This window comes from Musa acuminata, chromosome BXJ1-4 (assembly GCF_036884655.1).
Source record: "Musa acuminata AAA Group cultivar baxijiao chromosome BXJ1-4, Cavendish_Baxijiao_AAA, whole genome shotgun sequence".
Classification (NCBI taxonomy): domain Eukaryota; kingdom Viridiplantae; phylum Streptophyta; class Magnoliopsida; order Zingiberales; family Musaceae; genus Musa; species Musa acuminata.
Genome location: NC_088330.1, coordinates 8902456 through 8920561, shown reverse-complemented (window position 1 = coordinate 8920561; position 18106 = coordinate 8902456). Strand labels below are relative to the sequence as shown.

At 38.4% G+C, this 18106-nt stretch overlaps 1 protein-coding gene and 1 pseudogene across 2 annotated transcripts; one reads left to right on the top strand and one right to left on the bottom strand.

The window, feature by feature from the left end:
- Window positions 1–390: 390 nt before the first annotated feature.
- On the bottom strand, window positions 391–6286 carry LOC135645907 (26S proteasome regulatory subunit 4 homolog; annotated as a pseudogene).
- A 2618-nt stretch (window positions 6287–8904) lies between these two features.
- On the top strand, window positions 8905–13515 carry LOC135645892 (uncharacterized). 2 transcript variants are annotated; one of them, XM_065164788.1, is made up of 6 exons: window positions 8905–9341; window positions 9796–10083; window positions 10800–10973; window positions 11072–11178; window positions 11990–12270; window positions 12802–13515. In XM_065164788.1, the coding sequence occupies exons 1-6, from the start codon at window positions 9156–9158 to the stop codon at window positions 13341–13343; spliced, it is 1578 nt and encodes a 525-aa protein (XP_065020860.1). In that variant the 5' UTR covers window positions 8905–9155; the 3' UTR covers window positions 13344–13515. The 2 variants fall into 2 exon arrangements, with proteins under 2 accessions (XP_065020860.1, XP_065020851.1); XM_065164779.1 differs by having other exon boundaries at window positions 8935–9341; window positions 9799–10083.
- Window positions 13516–18106: the final 4591 nt, after the last annotated feature.

The following is an 18106-nucleotide window of genomic DNA, read 5'->3' as shown; positions in this document are numbered from 1 at the left end:
GGTCAGTGGACTTACACTTCCACGATGAATCGAGTCCAGCAAATCTTCTGCAGACTGTCCAACTAGAAGTTTGAGGCTTTCTGGTTTCTCCCTTTAACTTCATTTTCAGAGTTCAACTGCAACCTAAATAAAATATTGTCAGAAAATCTTCCCTTCCGATAGGTAGCATCAAACACTCAGTCATGAACAAAAGGTTTACGAGATGAAAGTTTTAGGTTTACAAGATCCATAGCATACCTCATCCAGCATGTCAATGTTAATTGACATCATCATCCACAAGAAGAGTGTGACAACCTTCTAAATATTAATCATATGCACTTGTTGTGAAGTCCAAATCATGAAGCAAATATTAATTATGCAAATGTTATCCCCTTATTCTCTAATGACACATGGTAATCGAAATAAAAAACACATTGCCTAAGGGAAATGAATAATACAGGAATTGCAGCACAGCATGCCAAATGGTAGACTAGGTAACAGCTTAAATGTCCCAGAAACATTCATTTAGATATTCGTCAAGTAGTTACTCTCTAGTTAAAAAATGCAAAAAAAATTGAATTCAAGTACATATAATACAATCCTTATACCCAAGTGAGAACAAAGGGAACATTAAGAAAAGCCAATCACTGAATTCCATGTTAAAGGGGCACACTATCTGATGGGTCATCACAGTTCCCTCGTAAGACAATCTCTTAACCATCATGTAGTATGAGCAACGTTTACCTGAAGCCAGAACAATAAAATAAATAAAGAGAGACTTAAGTAGCCAGAAAAAAAATGAAGTCACCAAAGAGAGACTGAAATATTTGCCAAATAAACAAGAATATAAGGACAAAAGTAGTTAGCTCCTCTACAAGTTCCCTGTAAGCTAATTAATTGATCATTTGATCTCATAAATATCTAAAATTTTTCTCACATGTGGACATATAATATAGGTAAGACAATGATATGTCGAAGATAAGTAAAATAACAATAACAAATTCGTGGAATCATTCTCTCAGTCAATCCAGAATTCATGTGTGGCTAAACTTAGCCAAAATAATTGGCAGTGAGTCGTTACTCCTTTACATTTTAGCCAAAACATCAAAAGAGCAGTGTTTCAACATTAGCAGCAGTTTATACTCATCACTTTCAACCCTAGATAAATCATGTGACGACAGCATACCGGATCAGTGCACTATTCCATTTCACCAATTCCATCTGATTCCCATCAATTCCCTCAAGTGTTCCAGAAGTCAAAGCAATCATGCTACTGAATTGCCAGTTCTAGTTTTGAGTTCTTTCCTACAAAAGTCATGCATCAAAAGGCAAAATGTTTACTGCAAGTCTTAGTTTCTTACCACAGAAAAGTATATCATATTTAAATAAGATGTATTTGCAAGATACAACTTGGTCATGAAGATGATCAGAACTTCTTGTAAGGTCATTTGTCATTTGAGCAGAACTGTTTTATTTAACATGTACAGGTATCAAGGTCAAGAAGCAAACACCTGGAGAAATCATTGGAATCGTAATAATCAAAAGCAATGAACAAAACTAACCTTAATTTTCAACAGGCAAGACCATCAGTTACATGTAAAGTCCCTCTGGCACACCTTCCTGCTTCTTAAACATTACCTTTTCCTTGGCCTTCTTGAAGTCAGCATGAGTTACCTGAGCAAAAAGTGATGTAGAGGCAAGTGACAGCAATGCATAGCTGAAAATACGTGGATACTCAGGAAGTAAAATATAAAGCATATTGACACTAGTTTAAACTCAGTCAGACCAAAAACAAAAAAATGTGTTGCGGTACAGTTTCCGAGCAAGAGTGTCCCTCAGTATAGCCCTACCAAATCTGATTTGTAAAACATAGTAAACACAAACCAATGATGCTGTTAAAGGATATGTTTGGATGTTAATTATAAAGTCCTTTGCATGGAACCAAAATCAGAGATGTGACCTTTTACGGTTGAAATACACTTAAAGAAGCATGATAGAAGTCTCTATGACCAAAATGATAATACCTGACAATATCACTACAGTAACCAATACATATTATTTAATTATGACTTTAGGGAAAAGAATACTATTATACAGTTTACTGGTAGTTGCATGGCCTACCTTCATCCTGCGTTCTCTTAAAGCAAGCAAGCCAGCTTCAGTACAGATCACCTTTATATCAGCTCCAGAAAACTCATCTTTCGTCATTGCAAACTCTTCAAGATTGACATCATCCGCCAGTGTCATTCTAGAGGTATGTATCTAAAGACATTGATAGGAAAAAGAAAATAAATAAATAAAAACTAACAAAGGGAGGACAAGCATGAACTGATGTCATACCAAGCATAATTTTGTAGTTAATGAAACATAACATACCTGAAAAATACATCATCTTGTTTTAATATCTGGCAATGGAAATTCAATCTTCCTATCAATACAACCAAGCTGAAGCAAGGCTGGATCAAGGATTTCAATTCTGTTGGTCACAAGAATGACCTAAACATCCCCCCATGAGTCAAAACCATCAAACCAGTTAAGCAACTCCAACATGGTTCTCTGTGTCTCATGCTCACCACCAGAATGAGCATCATATCTAGAAATGATCATGTAGAAAGTTCAATAAAATGAAATGTCATTCACACACAACACAAAGGGCAAATTTTTAAATTTGTTTAGACCCCTTTTGGTGCCAATTGCATCTATGTCATCAATAAATACTATGGAAGGAGAGAATTCACCTGCCACTCTAAGAGTTCTCTGACAAGTTTTGGACCATCACCCAAATATTTCTGAATCAGCTCACTTCCAAGTTCCAACAATGCATAAGAAAGTTGCTGATGTTGAGTTAGCCACTGCCTGAAATTGGAATGCTCAGAAATAGTCCGAAGAGGAGGAGTTTTATACTAACTGGTGCAAATGTCAACATCAGCATTGAAATTACTAGGGCACATAAAGTCTGTACCAAAAGTCTGCAGGAACTATTTAGGTAGTAAACAACATTAAAGATAATTTCAACCCTGAAAATGTGCCTCAATCGAACTTTTTTTCTTTTAATGAACCAGGACCGTTTAGATTTTAATTACAAAAAGTTTATATTGGTAAATGAACAAATACATATCAATAGTAACATAGGTTCTCATTAAGTATGTATTTAGTCATAAGAAATACTAATGGATAAACTAGCTTATATGAATCATCAAAAATGGATAGAGAAATACCTGCCTAAGAAATACACCCACTCAATTGTGGTCAGATATTGCACACACAATACATAGGCAAACAGATACAGAGAGAGAATGGTGAGAGGAAAGACAATATCAAAATTGTGTCGAAAAGTCCATGTTCCAGTATTCACATGCTACCTCGAAGTTCGCCAAAATCAAGAATACTAAATTAAAAGAATGGTCTGACCTTGGCAAGTAAAGTTTTACGAGTTCCAGGCTCTCCATATAATATGACTCCCTTGGGAGGTCTAATTCCAATATTTTCATACAGCTCTGGATGTGTCAGAGGAAGTTCAACTGATTCTTTAAATTTCTTGAATTTGTGCATCTAAGCCACCAATATCAGCATACAATTCCAAAGGAGCTTTTTCAACTTTCATAACAGAAACCATAGGATCAACTTCATCATGAACAAGCCCAACAACAGATAAGACCTGCCACACAAAAATAAAATACCAATAAATCAACATATCCTAATTTCTTTTGTAAAATTTAAAAAGTATATGGAATTAAGCTGCATTTTGGAAACTAATCATAATCATGCAAAGTGAAATTACATAAAAGGTAAGGGGATAAGATGGTTTCAGAATGACAGGTACTGTAATGCTAAAAACACTTCTGCATCAAAACAAAATATCAAGCTAGATGCCAAGGATTACAATTTCGAATAATACCACCTATACCAAGCGACACGTATCGGTCCGTCAGTTGACCGGTACACGGACCGCCCGTTACCGGATGGAATATATATATATACAAGGCGACGTCGTCGAAAAAGATGATGCAGCATCGCCTTTTATAAAAATATATAATCTTATATATATATATATATATATATATATATATATATATATATATAAACGAGGCGACGTCGCCGCCTGAGAGAAGAGAGAGGTGACGTCGCCGAATTTTATATATATACATATATACATATACCGAGCGGTATACCGTTCGGTATACAGTATCATACCATACTGAGCGAATGTCGAAACTCCGGTATGGTATGATATTTCAATCCTTACTAGATGCAGTGTTCATATCTTTCTCCAACTACACCTATAAACAGGTCAAGTAGCATTTTGGTTCAACCTAAAACATGAGTGCCAATTTACTTGGTTTCAGTTAGACTTAATGGTTAGAAACAAGAAATCACACAAGAATTCAGAATAAGTGTGAACCAGCTACAGGAAAGCTGTTCAACAAGTAATATTACAACCCCTGCTACTCCATCTTAAAAATAACATTGGAACAAGACTTCAGGAAAAATAAATAAGCCGGAGAGATAATTCCCTTGCATCTTTAAGATATTTTGGAGTCATTGTAAAAAACTTCGAGAAACAGTAAAAATACTAGGAAAGAAAAGAAGCAAGACATATAATATCATTTGGAATCATCTGACCAAATTTCTTTTCACATTTATGCTGTGTACGACTATTAACAGCAAGTAGACTACTTCATAAATTAAAAGTAAGAAGACCACAGAGCGAATACGTATCTAACTACTTAAAAATATCAACGAAAATGACTCAAACCTTATCAAAGACCTTGACTCAAACAAAAAAAAGATATCACAAATTAATCATTGAAGCTAAATCAAATAATTTAAAACGTTATTAGGAATTGAAATCAACTAGAGCACAGAATATCTTATTAGTAAAAAAAAAAATCAAGGTAATAGGTTCCTGTAATGGGGTCGTTTTATTCAATGACTTGTCGAATTCAAAAAAGGCAAGAGCCTGAGAAGCCAAAAAACCGGAGGATTTCCTGGAACTTCTTTCGTGGGTGCAATACATCTGGTCATACAAAGTGCATCATACAGCTGATGAATATAGCACACTAACCATGCATACTATCAGAAAGAGGCTTATATAAATGAACATTTTGCCACAGATATTAGAAAATAGGTTGGCAAATATATGATCAACTTTGACTGCCAAAAAGGAAAAGTAGTCTTTGAATTTTTTTCCTAATTTTCAGATCCAACTACAATTAGCTTATAGATTTCAACAAAGCCCTATTGTACCTGTTCTTCTCTCTCTAACCTACCCAATTTCTGTCCTCTTCACCCTATTGAAGACACAACTACACTTGTGCTTTCAGATCTACACTTATTCCCTTCCGTGAAACCAACCACATCATCACCATTTGCCACATCACATATTGGCATAAGATGCCCTAAGCATATACAGACCAATTAGTTGCCAGGGACCAATGCAATTCATATATTCTTTTCTGCTTATAACTTCCACACAGTTCCTTGATAGCACACTAGGAAACTAAACACACCAAAGACAGCCAGACCATTCTAGCGTCCGGACTTAGTAAAGCATCTTTTAAACTAACCATGAAGACCAAATACTCGTAAGCTATCCCGAACACTAGAAAATTTGCTATAACTATGAAGAAGACAATCCCCATCTCATACGCCAAAAGTGTTCGCCGATCCCAAATGATCAGTCCAAACCTCAAACCGTAATTAATCATTTAGATCAAAAACTGACCTTGGTATGCATAAGGATCGCACATCCCGGTTCCAGCTGATCCTTGTCGACAAAGGACAGGATGCTAACATAGTACTCCGGCCCGACCGACGAGGAAATAATGGCATTGATCGCTCATCAATGAGCTCCTCTAGATTCCCAACGCTCATCGGCGACCCCCGGAGGTCGTCGACCTTGGATCGGTCCTCCTCGTTCTTCTCCTCCTGGGGGCGGAGGCGCTCCTGGTTGGCGACGAACTCCTCCTCCATGAAGGGGTAGTTCTTGACACGCTCGAGCTTGAGGAGGCGGAGGCGGCACTTGGAGAGGAGCGTAACGACAGGGAGGCGAGCAGCGTCCTCGGGACCCTTCTGCTTGCACTGCTTCCGGCCGACGCGGGACGGCGGGGCCGCCGGCTCGAACTTCCTGTCCTTCTTATCGCCGTCGCGCTTCCGATCGCCGGGGAGGCCCTGCTCCCCCATGCCGCCGGGGTTCCCTGGCCCATGCATGGATCCTAGGGTTTCGAGGGTTCCCGAAGTGTTCGAGGCCGAGAGGAGAAGAGGAAGGCTTCGCCAACGGGCAAGAAGAAAGACGTCGAATCGAGGCCTTTATTCGTCGGTGACTCGAAGAAGAAGAAATTTGGGCTTCAAATTTACAAATGAGCCCAACATAATTTTAGATATGAAAAAATAAATATAAAAGGCTTCTCAAAATTTGAGATTTATTTGAAATTTTAATTATTTTAAAATGCATTACAGATAATGATGACATATAATGTTAAATGATTATGCAATTAATACACTATATGTTTATGTATGTAATGCTTGTAATGTGTTGTGTGGATGTTGGAAAACATTAATCTACCAATTTAGAAAACTAGATAACAAAAAAAGATAGATAAGTGTGCATCTTCTAAACATTTGAGAGACTAAGACCCAAACAAAAGAGGTGAAGGACAGGTTGATAATACACATCATCATCAAAGTTTATCATCTCATCATAAATAAATAAATAAAAGTGTTTATAATTTATTATAATATCATATAACTTGAATCCCACATTTATCATTTTATTTTTTTAAATAATATAGTCATCAAACAAAAATTCAAGTCAAGCCACAATTAGTTGTCAATTTAAACATAGCAAAAGAACTTTTGGCAAGGACACTAATGCCACTGGGTAATTGACCCAATTACCAAAAAAAAAATTCAATTTGATTTTATCCCTATATAATAAATTATCAATTTTTCTAGTTACCACAAATGAAATTATCTCTTTTATAGGTTATTGCAATAACTTATCAAGTAATAGAGAAAAAAGCTTAGAGAATGACATTGCAATGCCTTGTATTGACAAACTTCTGCCACTGATACTTGTCAATTTATAATTTTGAGGATTAACCATTAATGCATGATTTGATTAGTAGTCACAGTAAACAAATTATCTAATAGAATAACTAACCTATTAACCTCATTGGGTTTAGACCACTAACTTAAAATAATATTCTCACTATATCATAAAAGTCAATCTAAATTTTAACCTACATTTATTTAATATGGGATTGAATCATACTATTATAATATCTCCACTTAGAAGCTTTAAGTTTTTTAGCATAGTTCAAAATCAAATTCTAACTCTAGAGTTATTGTTTGTTACTATATGTTGCAGAACTTTTATACCATGACCGAGGTGTCAGCACGGCTCGAGCCAGGACCGGATGTATGAGGTTGCCCATATGGATGCTCAGGTGGTGAGAGCGAGTGTTTGGTCGGGTCGGGTTCGAGCCGTCTCCTTCGAGCATGGTATTTTTCTCTTAGCGAGTGACTTACTGGTCCACTCACCGGCTCCTACACACTGATGAAGGTCAAGAGGGGGGTTTCCCGACTCGACCCCTCCAAAGCTTAAATTAGTTTTTTTGTGAAATGAAAGAGAGTAGTTTCTCCGAAGTCCTTTTGCACTGACCAAGTGATGGGATTTTATACCTTCACTCGGGGATCGATCGTGCTCCATATGTTAATGATCGCTGACCCCTCAAGCGATCGGCTCATGCCTTCATACGCGGTCGACGTGTATGGATCGTCCCCGAGTGGTGCTGTCCTGAGGATTTCGAGGCGGCTCTGTACTCAACGACGTTGCTTGTACAGGTCGTCCTCGAGCGACGTCGTCCCGAGCATTCCGGGATGACTCTGTGCTCGACTGTGTTGCTTGTACGACCTTGCACAAGCTGGGAGGATGGCCACGTTATCTGAGCTGTCAATGTGGTCTATCATATCGGCTTGTAAATTCCATGTTGGTATTGTCATAACCCCATTATGCTCTCTGAGGGCATGCTGTGAAATTGCGCCCTATCACTATTTGATTTGATTTGATAACTTGGTTCATGTTGATACGTTGAAATAATATTATGAAAAATCGTATATATATATATATATAATTAGAGTTTTTTATATTTTAAAATACTAATAATCACTGATATATTCATCGATCTGACTATGGATTAGATATTTGAAATCACTAACTAATTTATTTGATTAATATTTTATATGATCGATTAAAATTCATCTTAATCGTTTATTTTTTATTATATATAATATTAAATTATGAAAAATATTGATAGGAAAAAGTCGAAAAGAGAAATGCCAATTTGGTGTGCAGTGGTTGCAGTCATCAGCAAACCTTCCATTTAATTCCATCTTTATCCGATCCTTATCCACAACGCGGAGTTGGAAGCCCACCTCACCATCGCACGTGTCCTCCGCCGCCTCACCATACTCGGTAGCAGCGAAGGTTCGTGAACCCCGTCCCACACGCCGACAATTCCACCATGATGCCGTCCCCTTCACCCGAAAAAAGACCAAATTACCCTTACACTCTCCCGCGTCACCTTCTAGTTTACCCCTCACTGAAAAGTCTTTAACAAAATAAATTGAATATATTAGTTCGATTAAAAAATAAAAGAAGTCGAATGAAGATAATCCACTAAATAATTATTGTATGTTATTGTTCGTCTTACATGAAACCAAATGTATTATATAGAATTTGGTAGATGATTCCCGAGGAGGGGAAGAGGGGGAGGGGTGTTCGAGGGCAAAATCGTACTTTTGAAGGACGTTAAGCGCCACGTACGCTACGGTCCCATGGCACGTGTAAGGCAGCTGACCGAGTCCACGTCATGCCGCATCATCTTGCTTGCTTGTGTTATAAGCAGTAGCTGCCTTCCGACTTCGTCGTCCTCGGCCGACACGTCTCCGCCGCCGCCGCCGCCTATTCATTTCCGATTTCCTCTCCTCCCTTCTTCCTCATAGTTTCGCGATCAGGGCTTGGGTTCGTTCCTCGAGATCACGGGTTGCGGAAGAGATTGCGTGAGACCGGAGTTCTAGGTTTTCCACGCGGATTTCTTGGGCGGTTCTTTTCGGGCCTTCTCTCTCTCTCTCTCTCTCTCTCTTTCTTCTTTGTTTGTTTGGGAGGGTCTCTGATGGTTCATTTGGCGAGTTACGGCAAGCTGCATTCGGAGGCCGAGCTGCCGATCAAGAAGAGACTACCGCCGCCGCAGCCGCAGCCGCCGTCGTCCAAGGTGAAGTTGGAGATTGAGGACCAATTGGAGGACCAGCATGGGCCGCTCAACAAGAGACCCAAGGTTGCTGATCCTCATCTCCAGCAGGTGCTTCACTTTACTTCTTTTGTCTTTGTTCAAGCAAAAGCCTAATTTTTTGCGAATTCCTTGGTGTCTGCCTTCGCTTGCAGATGATTCTCAAGTCCTCTCAAAGAAATACTTGATCTGATTGTGTTTGGGGGTTTCTGATGATGAATTTCCTCCATTTATATCTTTTCGGGTACCTCGTGAAACCGACTGTTAAAAAGTTGGGTTTTTTGGGGGGATTTTTGGAACCTAAAAACGTGTGATAAAAGATCCACAAGTATTAAGAATGAAACCTTTTTTATGGATCATGTTTAATGTTGCTTTGCCAACTCTTCTCCCTTTTTTTTATGTAAGAGTTGAATTGGTATGTACTGCGATAGGCAATTGCTATTCTTTCTTCATTGCAAAATTTGTTCGTCAAGACAAAACTACTCTGTAGTTCTGCATATTTACTAACTAAATTGGTGGATGATAGCAGTGGGGAACAGGAAAAGATATGCCTCTAACAGAGGGTGTTCAGTATGATCTACTTGATGAGCCAAGTCCACTGGGACTTCGCCTGCGAAAGAGTCCATCACTGCTGGATTTGATTCAGATGAGATTGTCTCAAGCAAATGCGGCTGTTACTTCACACAGCATGGAAAATGAAGGCTTGGGGGATGAAAAAAAGAAAGAAACTAGGTCAAGCAGTGCTCTGGCTACCACCGAAAAGATGAAAGCATCAAACTTTCCGGCTTCCATTTTGAGGATTGGGAGTTGGGAGGTAATCCCAAATTCTCAATTATGTTTGTTGGAATGTGATTACTCTCTTTACTATTAGCATTGCGAACCAAGAAAAAAATTTGAGTAGAGCACTTTTTCATGTGGCTAAATAACCAAATCCTTTGTTAGCTATATAATTTGAACTACCAGATTATAGAAATATGGTTAATTCATATAAAATTACTCATGTTTTGTTTGCTTTGAAGTTTGTCTTGAAGTTATTCTCATATTCTGTATAGCCAACACACCTGATCATATAGATCTTCACATCTTGTTTTCTGTAGTTACTATATATATGAAAGCTAGCTGTGACATTAGCTATTGTATGCCTCATTAAGCCATGTTTTTTTTTACTTCTGCCCAAGTAGTTTCAAGTTGTGTAGTCTGGATGGATCCTCTTTCTTTCTTTACATCTAACATGGTAGAGTTATACCAACTCATGATATTAGCATAAAAGAGCTGAGTCAGTAAATCTATACACCTTTCTCTTAGGTTGTTAATAATAAAGAGTGAGCACAGCGTTGCCTGTGAAGTTGAAATGTTGTGCATTACCATTTCATAATCGGCATGATTGCCTTTATTTTATGTGCTGGCATAATCCCCTGCAAGCGCTTATCCTGTATTCTAGGTTGGTCAGATGTTAATGGAGCATGAGAAGCTCTCACCTCGGTGGTGTTATGAATTTTAACCGTTCTCTTTTCTTTTTTTTAAACGCAGTATGTGTCGAGGTATGAAGGTGATTTAGTAGCCAAGTGCTACTTCGCAAAGCGAAAACTTGTATGGGAGATTCTCGAAGGAGGTCTTAAGAGCAAGATTGAGATCCAGTGGTCAGATATCACAGCTCTCAAAGCAAATTGCCCAGAAGATGGACCTGGGACTTTGGATGTAGTGGTAAATTTTATTTGTAATAAAATTGAGATCCAGTGGTCATTCGAGAGTTTTGTCAAGACTTCTTGATTTGTAATATAACATTTATATCTTATATGCAGTCGGCTAGGCAGCCTCTTTTCTTTAGAGAGACCAATCCACAGCCTAGGAAGCACACATTGTGGCAAGCGACTTCAGATTTCACTGATGGGCAAGCAAGCATTCACAGGTAAACTTATTTCCTGCATTGGTTAATTGATGGAGTGAGGATTGTGCTGTTGATTTATTATCTTACTTTACCATTATACCAGCATTTAGGAATCAACACTACCTATTTCTTGCATGAGCACATATGATTTTGGGCAAAGTGATTGGAACTGCCTTTCTCATCGTGATGTATATTTGTCGCAGTCGTCAAATTTGTTTTGCATGTAATATGTTGCGACTATCACATTACTTGTTATAGTCCTTTCTTAGACACTTTATCGTTGCTTTAACATATCATGACTTTTCTTGTCTGTTATAATTGTCATAGACTTTTTTAATTCTTTTACATGGATTGAGATACATGAACTCTGTGGATAGCCTAAGTGACGTCAAAGCATAGTTCCATGGGTTGGGACCTCAAAGTATAGTTCCATGGGTTGGTGGGATGAACTTTTGTTGCTTATGAAGATGTACTAAAAGGATTAGACATGCCCTTGTTTAGGCATGGAAATAGATTTAGCTGATCTAGTTCAAGGAATATTATAATAATCAATACTAGGAATGATTTACCTATGAGATATTTAGTGTTTTGTACCATGAGCTAAAACTGTCATGTACTTCGTTGTTTGTTGAAGATAATTCAGAATCATACTTGAAATAGTGGCTCTGTTAAACGGTTGATCAGCACATATTACACATTAATTGTGTGCCACTCTCCATAATTGTCGTTTAATTAGTTAATGGGGAATAAGAAGAACTTGCAATTTGGTGTTCTCTTCGGTATTATTTTAATGTACTGTGCTGATAGTATATTTCGATATACTCGATTTCAGGAAGCATTTTCTACAATGCCCGCAAGGTTTGCTAAGCAAGCATTTAGAGAAGCTTATCCAATACGATCCACGGCTATATGCGCTAAGTCAAGAACCAGAAATTCAGGAAAGCCGATTCTTTGAACCAAGGTGTCATCCATTTGATAATCTCAAAGATTCATATGGATCTTCAGTTCAAGAGTTTCAAGATTCTGCATCGGCTTGTGCCGGAAGATCAACTTCTACTAAGGGCGGCACATCGGTTGATGTTTCTGTAGCGGAAATCCACCCACCAAGCTCAGGTAGTTTTGGAACTCAGTTTTGTGCGAGAATGTACCTGTGTTTTAAAGGTTCAGGAAAATAAATATTCTGCACTTTCTACTATGGAAGGCTTGCATTGTTTTTTACCAATGAGATCTTAATTGAAGTTCATCATTGCTCTGATAGGACAATTGATTGTCTTCTCATTTTGTATAAGGCAGAAATTTTCTTCCTCCTTTTGTTTGAACCTCAAAGAAGAAATCAGGACATATCACTCGTAAAAAATGCTGAACTCATCATCTAACTCATGTTTTCGATATCTATAATCGGATATTGATTATCTCTAGATTTGTATATCTAAAATCTAGTGGGCATGCATGTCTTCTTTGGAACTAAGGTGCTAGACTTTCTTGCCTGGAGATGGATAGGGCAGGTGCTTTCTGTTTGCTTATTCTTTTCTTCGTCTAAAATGGAGCTTTTGGGTTGCTAATCTATTGATCAGTTAACCTTTGACGACATAGTTACTCTTTGCAATTCCACATTGTTTTAAAACCTTCTATTTTGTGTTCCAGTTCTTGAACCTCCAGTATCAAAAGGAAACGGTGCTGTTGGAACCGAAGAGACTAACAATCAGAGCTGCTGGGATCATCTGACAGTTCCTGGACTCAAGCCTTCAATATCGATCAATGACTTTATCAATCAACTAGGATATTGCATATCTGATCAGTTCGCATCAAGGAATCCACAGTCTTCCAGCACGGTTATTCGTGACCAAGAAATATTGGAGTTGGTTGAATCTCTTTTTACTGATTCCCAGATGCCTGCTTCCGATGAAAGATCGATCATGTCGAAGGTGAATTCCTTTTGCTGTCTGCTCCAGGACGCTGGCATGGTACAAAGCCAGCAGATGAACTGGGGTGGAACTTCGACAACCGGTAATGGCTTCGATCCTGAAGAAGAGTCCAACAAGGCTTCGGGTCGTAGGACAGCGGCAAACATCTCAAGAAAGGACTCCTTTGGGGAGCTACTGATGCATCTTCCTCGCATCGCATCACTGCCTCAGTTCTTGTTCGATATCGCAGAAGATGGTGAAGATATCGGTTCACAAAAATAATCCAGAGTTCTCATTAAGAATTTGTATCCCTCCTCTATTAATGTATAGAGTAGCAATCTAGTCATGCATCAGGTTATCATATATTGATGATAGAATGAAGTGCCATCGATGTAGCTGGAAAATGTAGTTGATGATATTGGTTCTGATGAAATATTTTATACATGTTGTTCTCTGTGTAAGCTATGTTAGAAGCTGAAACGTTTGCTGAGATTCAAGGAGGCATATAAATTATTATTTCCCAGCAGTATCTAAATCATTAATCATGAACAGATGCAAATATGTTAGCTATGATTATGGCTGTAGGATCCCTCATATATGCTAAATTAGATGCAATATCTAAAACAGATATGATCTTTATAACTGATCACAAGAGAGCAAATATTTGCAAAAATCATAAAAAAAAAGTGACAAGCAAAATAAAACAATGAATCATTAAATTTGTGAGGAGCAAAGAATTAATTGAAAAGTAGATTTATGTTCATTAATTTTTGCTTTACAAGTTTTATGACCAGTGGCATTAACCCTCCTTTCGATATGCCAACTAGAATCAACCAAAATAAAATAAGTGATAAGGGATAATTTGGTTGGCCAATCATTGTGTGGCTCGTAGGCTCGTAAGGAATTATCCGTTTTGAGCGATGGGCGTACCCGCACGATTTTGTCCATAGTTTGTTCGACCGAGATGCAAGCCTCGTGCTCTCCTTCTAGCGCCAATCTGATAAGGAACAATTTGGTTAGTCGACCATTGATACGGCTTGTAAGCTCACAAGGAATTATTTGCTTTGGGCGATGGGTGTACCCACACGATTTTGTTCCTTTCAAAACATGTAAGCTCTAAAAAGCACATCTAACGATAAGAGAGACATAACGGACTTCCTTCGTTTACATATTTGATTCTCTTATCAATAAGCAATAAAATCAGCCATCTTATGTCTATAAAATAAGCAAAAGATGGGAATCCTTATGCCGCAACATGTCAAATATGTTAGATTAGTTCTCCATGATCGATTCTCTCACAGAAGACGAACATTCAATCGACCATCATAAAGTTGGTAGATTTATAGGGAGACAGGATGCTGGTGATTGATATCTGCAGCAAAAAGAGAGGACAATGTGGTGTGCGTTACTATCTAGGGAGTAAGAACAACAAATAATGGCCGATGGCCATCAACAAGTTGCAGAATGTAACAAAAGGAAACGATCTTTGATATGGAAAGAGAAGAATGTGGACCTAACCGTAAAACTTAGGCAAGGGGCTCGCAGTAAGCCCTCCCTCCGGTAGGGCTTCCGTCAGCTGGAAGCAGATGCAAAATTCCGGCTTTGGATCAAACCAACAAAAAAATGGAGAGGAAGAGGAGGAGGAAATCAACGTCGGACGGACGAAAAAGAACAAAGGGGCGAGGCTGGGATCGGAATCAATACACTGCAGCAGTAGTAGTGGAGGGGAGGATGATTGAGGTAGGACCTCGAGGAACATGCAACGCCGCTCCGAAGCCTTTTCTCGTCTCGTGCTTCCTCTAACGTGTCGGAGAACCCTCGACCCCCTCCGTGTCTGCTTAAAACCCAGTAATACTTCTCCGAACCTTTTGTTCACACGTAACCCATCAGTCGTTACAGGTAGGGCCCAGTCCCGGTGGGCGATTTGCCCGGCTCCACAGAGGCTTCCAGTTAATTCGAAGGTAGAACTTTGGGTACGTAGCAGACTGGTGGACGAGAGTATTCTTCAGGCAAAAACATAGCCCGTCTCGGCCGACTTCAACGTTCACTTGTAAGGTGCGGGCCCCTCGATTACGTGGCTTATTGCGAGTCGCATGATTTACACATGATGGTTTGTCTTCTAACATTCGATTCGCACCGTATCTTCTACAAATGTTTGTTTAAGTGATAAGCTTGCAGATGAAAGCTCGAATCTAAATATATACTCCGAAATGTAAAAGTTGCATTTGATGGAAAATAAGTTTTTTCTTTTCCTATATGCTGATGTTAGCAACAGGACATTCGGATCAAATCCATACAGGATCCGACTCCGAATTTGGCAGAACGAACTATTCAGGTAAAGCAAAAGCACGATCGCATGCAGAACTAAATCTTCAAGCAAACCTACGAGTGTTCTAACGCGCTAACATTTAAAGCATCTAATCTAAAAGAAGAGTACGAAGGATAGACGAAATGGATTAAGCGGAGCTGATAATTGCAGAAGCATAGCACACCAGCAAAGTTTCTTTAGCTCAGGAGACAGAATCCGTGAGTTGATGTTTGCCACCCCTCGTAGCAACCACAAGGTGAAGGACGGACGGAACCACCCTCGATGTTGGATCGGCAAGTTGATTCGCCTCCAATGCATAGATAAGCCTGCACAAGAAACAGTGGCATGGAGCTCTGTGAATACAATGATTCATTTGTTATATCAAGATATAATCATGTACAATGTATCTTCAATTATATATATATATATATATATATATATATATATAAAAGTTGATACCGGATAGTGAGAGTCAGTGTAATGACAGATACGAGGGTGATTTAATGGAGTGGTAGGTAAACAAGATGACAAGATCGGTACCAGAGCTTTAAAACCTTGGATCAAAATGGTGAAATATCTATGGAATAACTATAGTTAATAGCTGTGTAAACAACAAAGAGGCAAAGTCTAACCATTAGGATTTTTGTTAAGATCAATTCTGCTAGTAATAAGTGTTCACAAACACGAGGGAGCATCATATGGCCAACAAAAAATAAAAATAAAAATTAATTTTTTAAAACAGATATTATCGGATTGTCAAACGATGATTGTACGTGAAAAACACGGAACGATAAAATCGTATCAAGAGGGTAAAACGATTTAGGAGAGATCGTATATCCCCAAATCGTAGATCCTAGTCCATGGGATGAAGGAACTCTCGTGAACTCCTCTCTAGCGGTAATCCATAAAGCGGACACAGCGATGATGCACCTTCTTGATCAACGGGTTCTCGTTTTGTGATCATACACCACTATACAACAACAATTAAGAGAGGGACCAGCTCTCTTGTTGTCCTCTCATAGCTCATGATAGGGAGAGATGGGGGAACGAGGAGAAACGAAGCCGGCAACTATAAAGGTCTAACCTATGATCCTTTGAACCCCACTCTTATTTATAGAGAGCTCTTCTTGCTAACCCTAATGGATCATTCTCAGTGGATATTGGATTCTCATTCAATAAGTACTAGCTTAATGGATAATGAATCTCCATCCAATAACAATCTAAGCTCTCTATTAGGTCTCACCCAATGGATTTATTAAAAAGATTTATTGGATATTTTATATCTAATCCTATATTTGTTGTGTCATCCACCATATGTATGACCTTCTAGGTCCAATGCCGAGTTTACTATGAGTTGCACTTGTTAGAACCCCTTTTGACCCAGAACTTATTTGAACTCTATAAATTATTATTCTCATAATAATTCACTCAACTCATTGACTATGAACGTATTAGGCAACTAACCCATAGTCCCGAGATGGTACGGAACTAATTCATTTGATATATCTACCCTCAATTACCGTATATCGATAGATCCTTATCCATCTAATATCCTAGAAACCATATATTGGGCATGATGCTATCATGCCCATATAGAATCCATGCGAGCCTTACTCTTATCGGATTCTTCTAGAGAACTCTTTCTCTTTTAATCCGAGTAAACTCGATTAAGGATTTACATGACTAAGAATACACAGGATATTCCTCTCATGATATCAAGAGTAGTTGATCCTTTATTTACACTTAATTATCTTTGTAAGGTTGGTTGTCATTCTCAATTATTGTTTATACTAGATTTAAAACTTTCAGACCTATAAGTTTGGTATTAAAGAACAGAATACTCAAACAAGACATCCTTGGTATCTCAAGTCTAAGGGACATATACACAATTAAGACTATGAAATCGCTATCTAATGATGAGATATCATTAATCATCTAGCATTTTATAAGTAGATCATTCGGTAAACTCATTATTTAATGAGCACATATACTATATCCCTATTATCCCCTGTGCCAGATGTTGAAAAATCTTGGGGGGGCGACATCACATGCGTAGCGGAAGAACAGAAAACAAAATCTCTAATTCCAAAAGATATGTTCGTAATCGTGTGAAGATTTATATATAAAATTCGTGAAACAGAAAACCACGTGTGAGATAGATTGTGTTACTTAAGAAGATCGTATATCGTTGAATCCCTATAGATCTCTAGGAGATGGTGAAGGAGATCAAGCGTCCTCCTCTCTAACGGTGATCCACATAGTAGGGTTGCGACAATGCACCTCAAAACTCCAGGCCTACTCTGAAGTGGAGAGGGGGAGGAGAATAGAATAGGCAAGCAAAATGCTCTAGCTTATAAACCATTGATTCTCTCATATTTATAGAGGTCCCCTATCAACTTAACCCTAATGGATTCTCCCCTATTAGATATTGAATCTCCATCAAACTACCCAAACCTATTAGATTAGTGGATCTCTATCCAATAATCTCTTATGGACTCTTATTAGATCTCATCCATAGGATCTAATAATTCAATGACTTATTGGATATACAATAAAATATGGGCTCCAACGGATATATCATATTTAAACCTTTACTTATTGCAATGCTTATTATATATGTGTGACCCTCTAGCCCCATATCGAGTTGGCCATGAGTCATACCTGTAAGAACTTCTTTTGGCTTAGTGAATTATTATCTTCATAATAATTTACTCGACTCATCGACTACGGACGTACC

What these genes read in the sequence shown, in the direction of transcription:
- LOC135645892 (XM_065164788.1), top strand. Translation starts at nt 9,156, where the DNA reads ATGGTTCATTTGGCGAGTTACGGCAAGCTGCATTCGGAGGCCGAGCTG. An exon ending in TGAGGATTGGGAGTTGGGAG is followed by an intron (nt 10,084 to 10,799) that starts GTAATCCCAAAT and finishes TTTTAAACGCAG; the next exon opens with TATGTGTCGAGGTATGAAGG. An exon ending in AATCCACCCACCAAGCTCAG is followed by an intron (nt 12,271 to 12,801) that starts GTAGTTTTGGAA and finishes TTTGTGTTCCAG; the next exon opens with TTCTTGAACCTCCAGTATCA.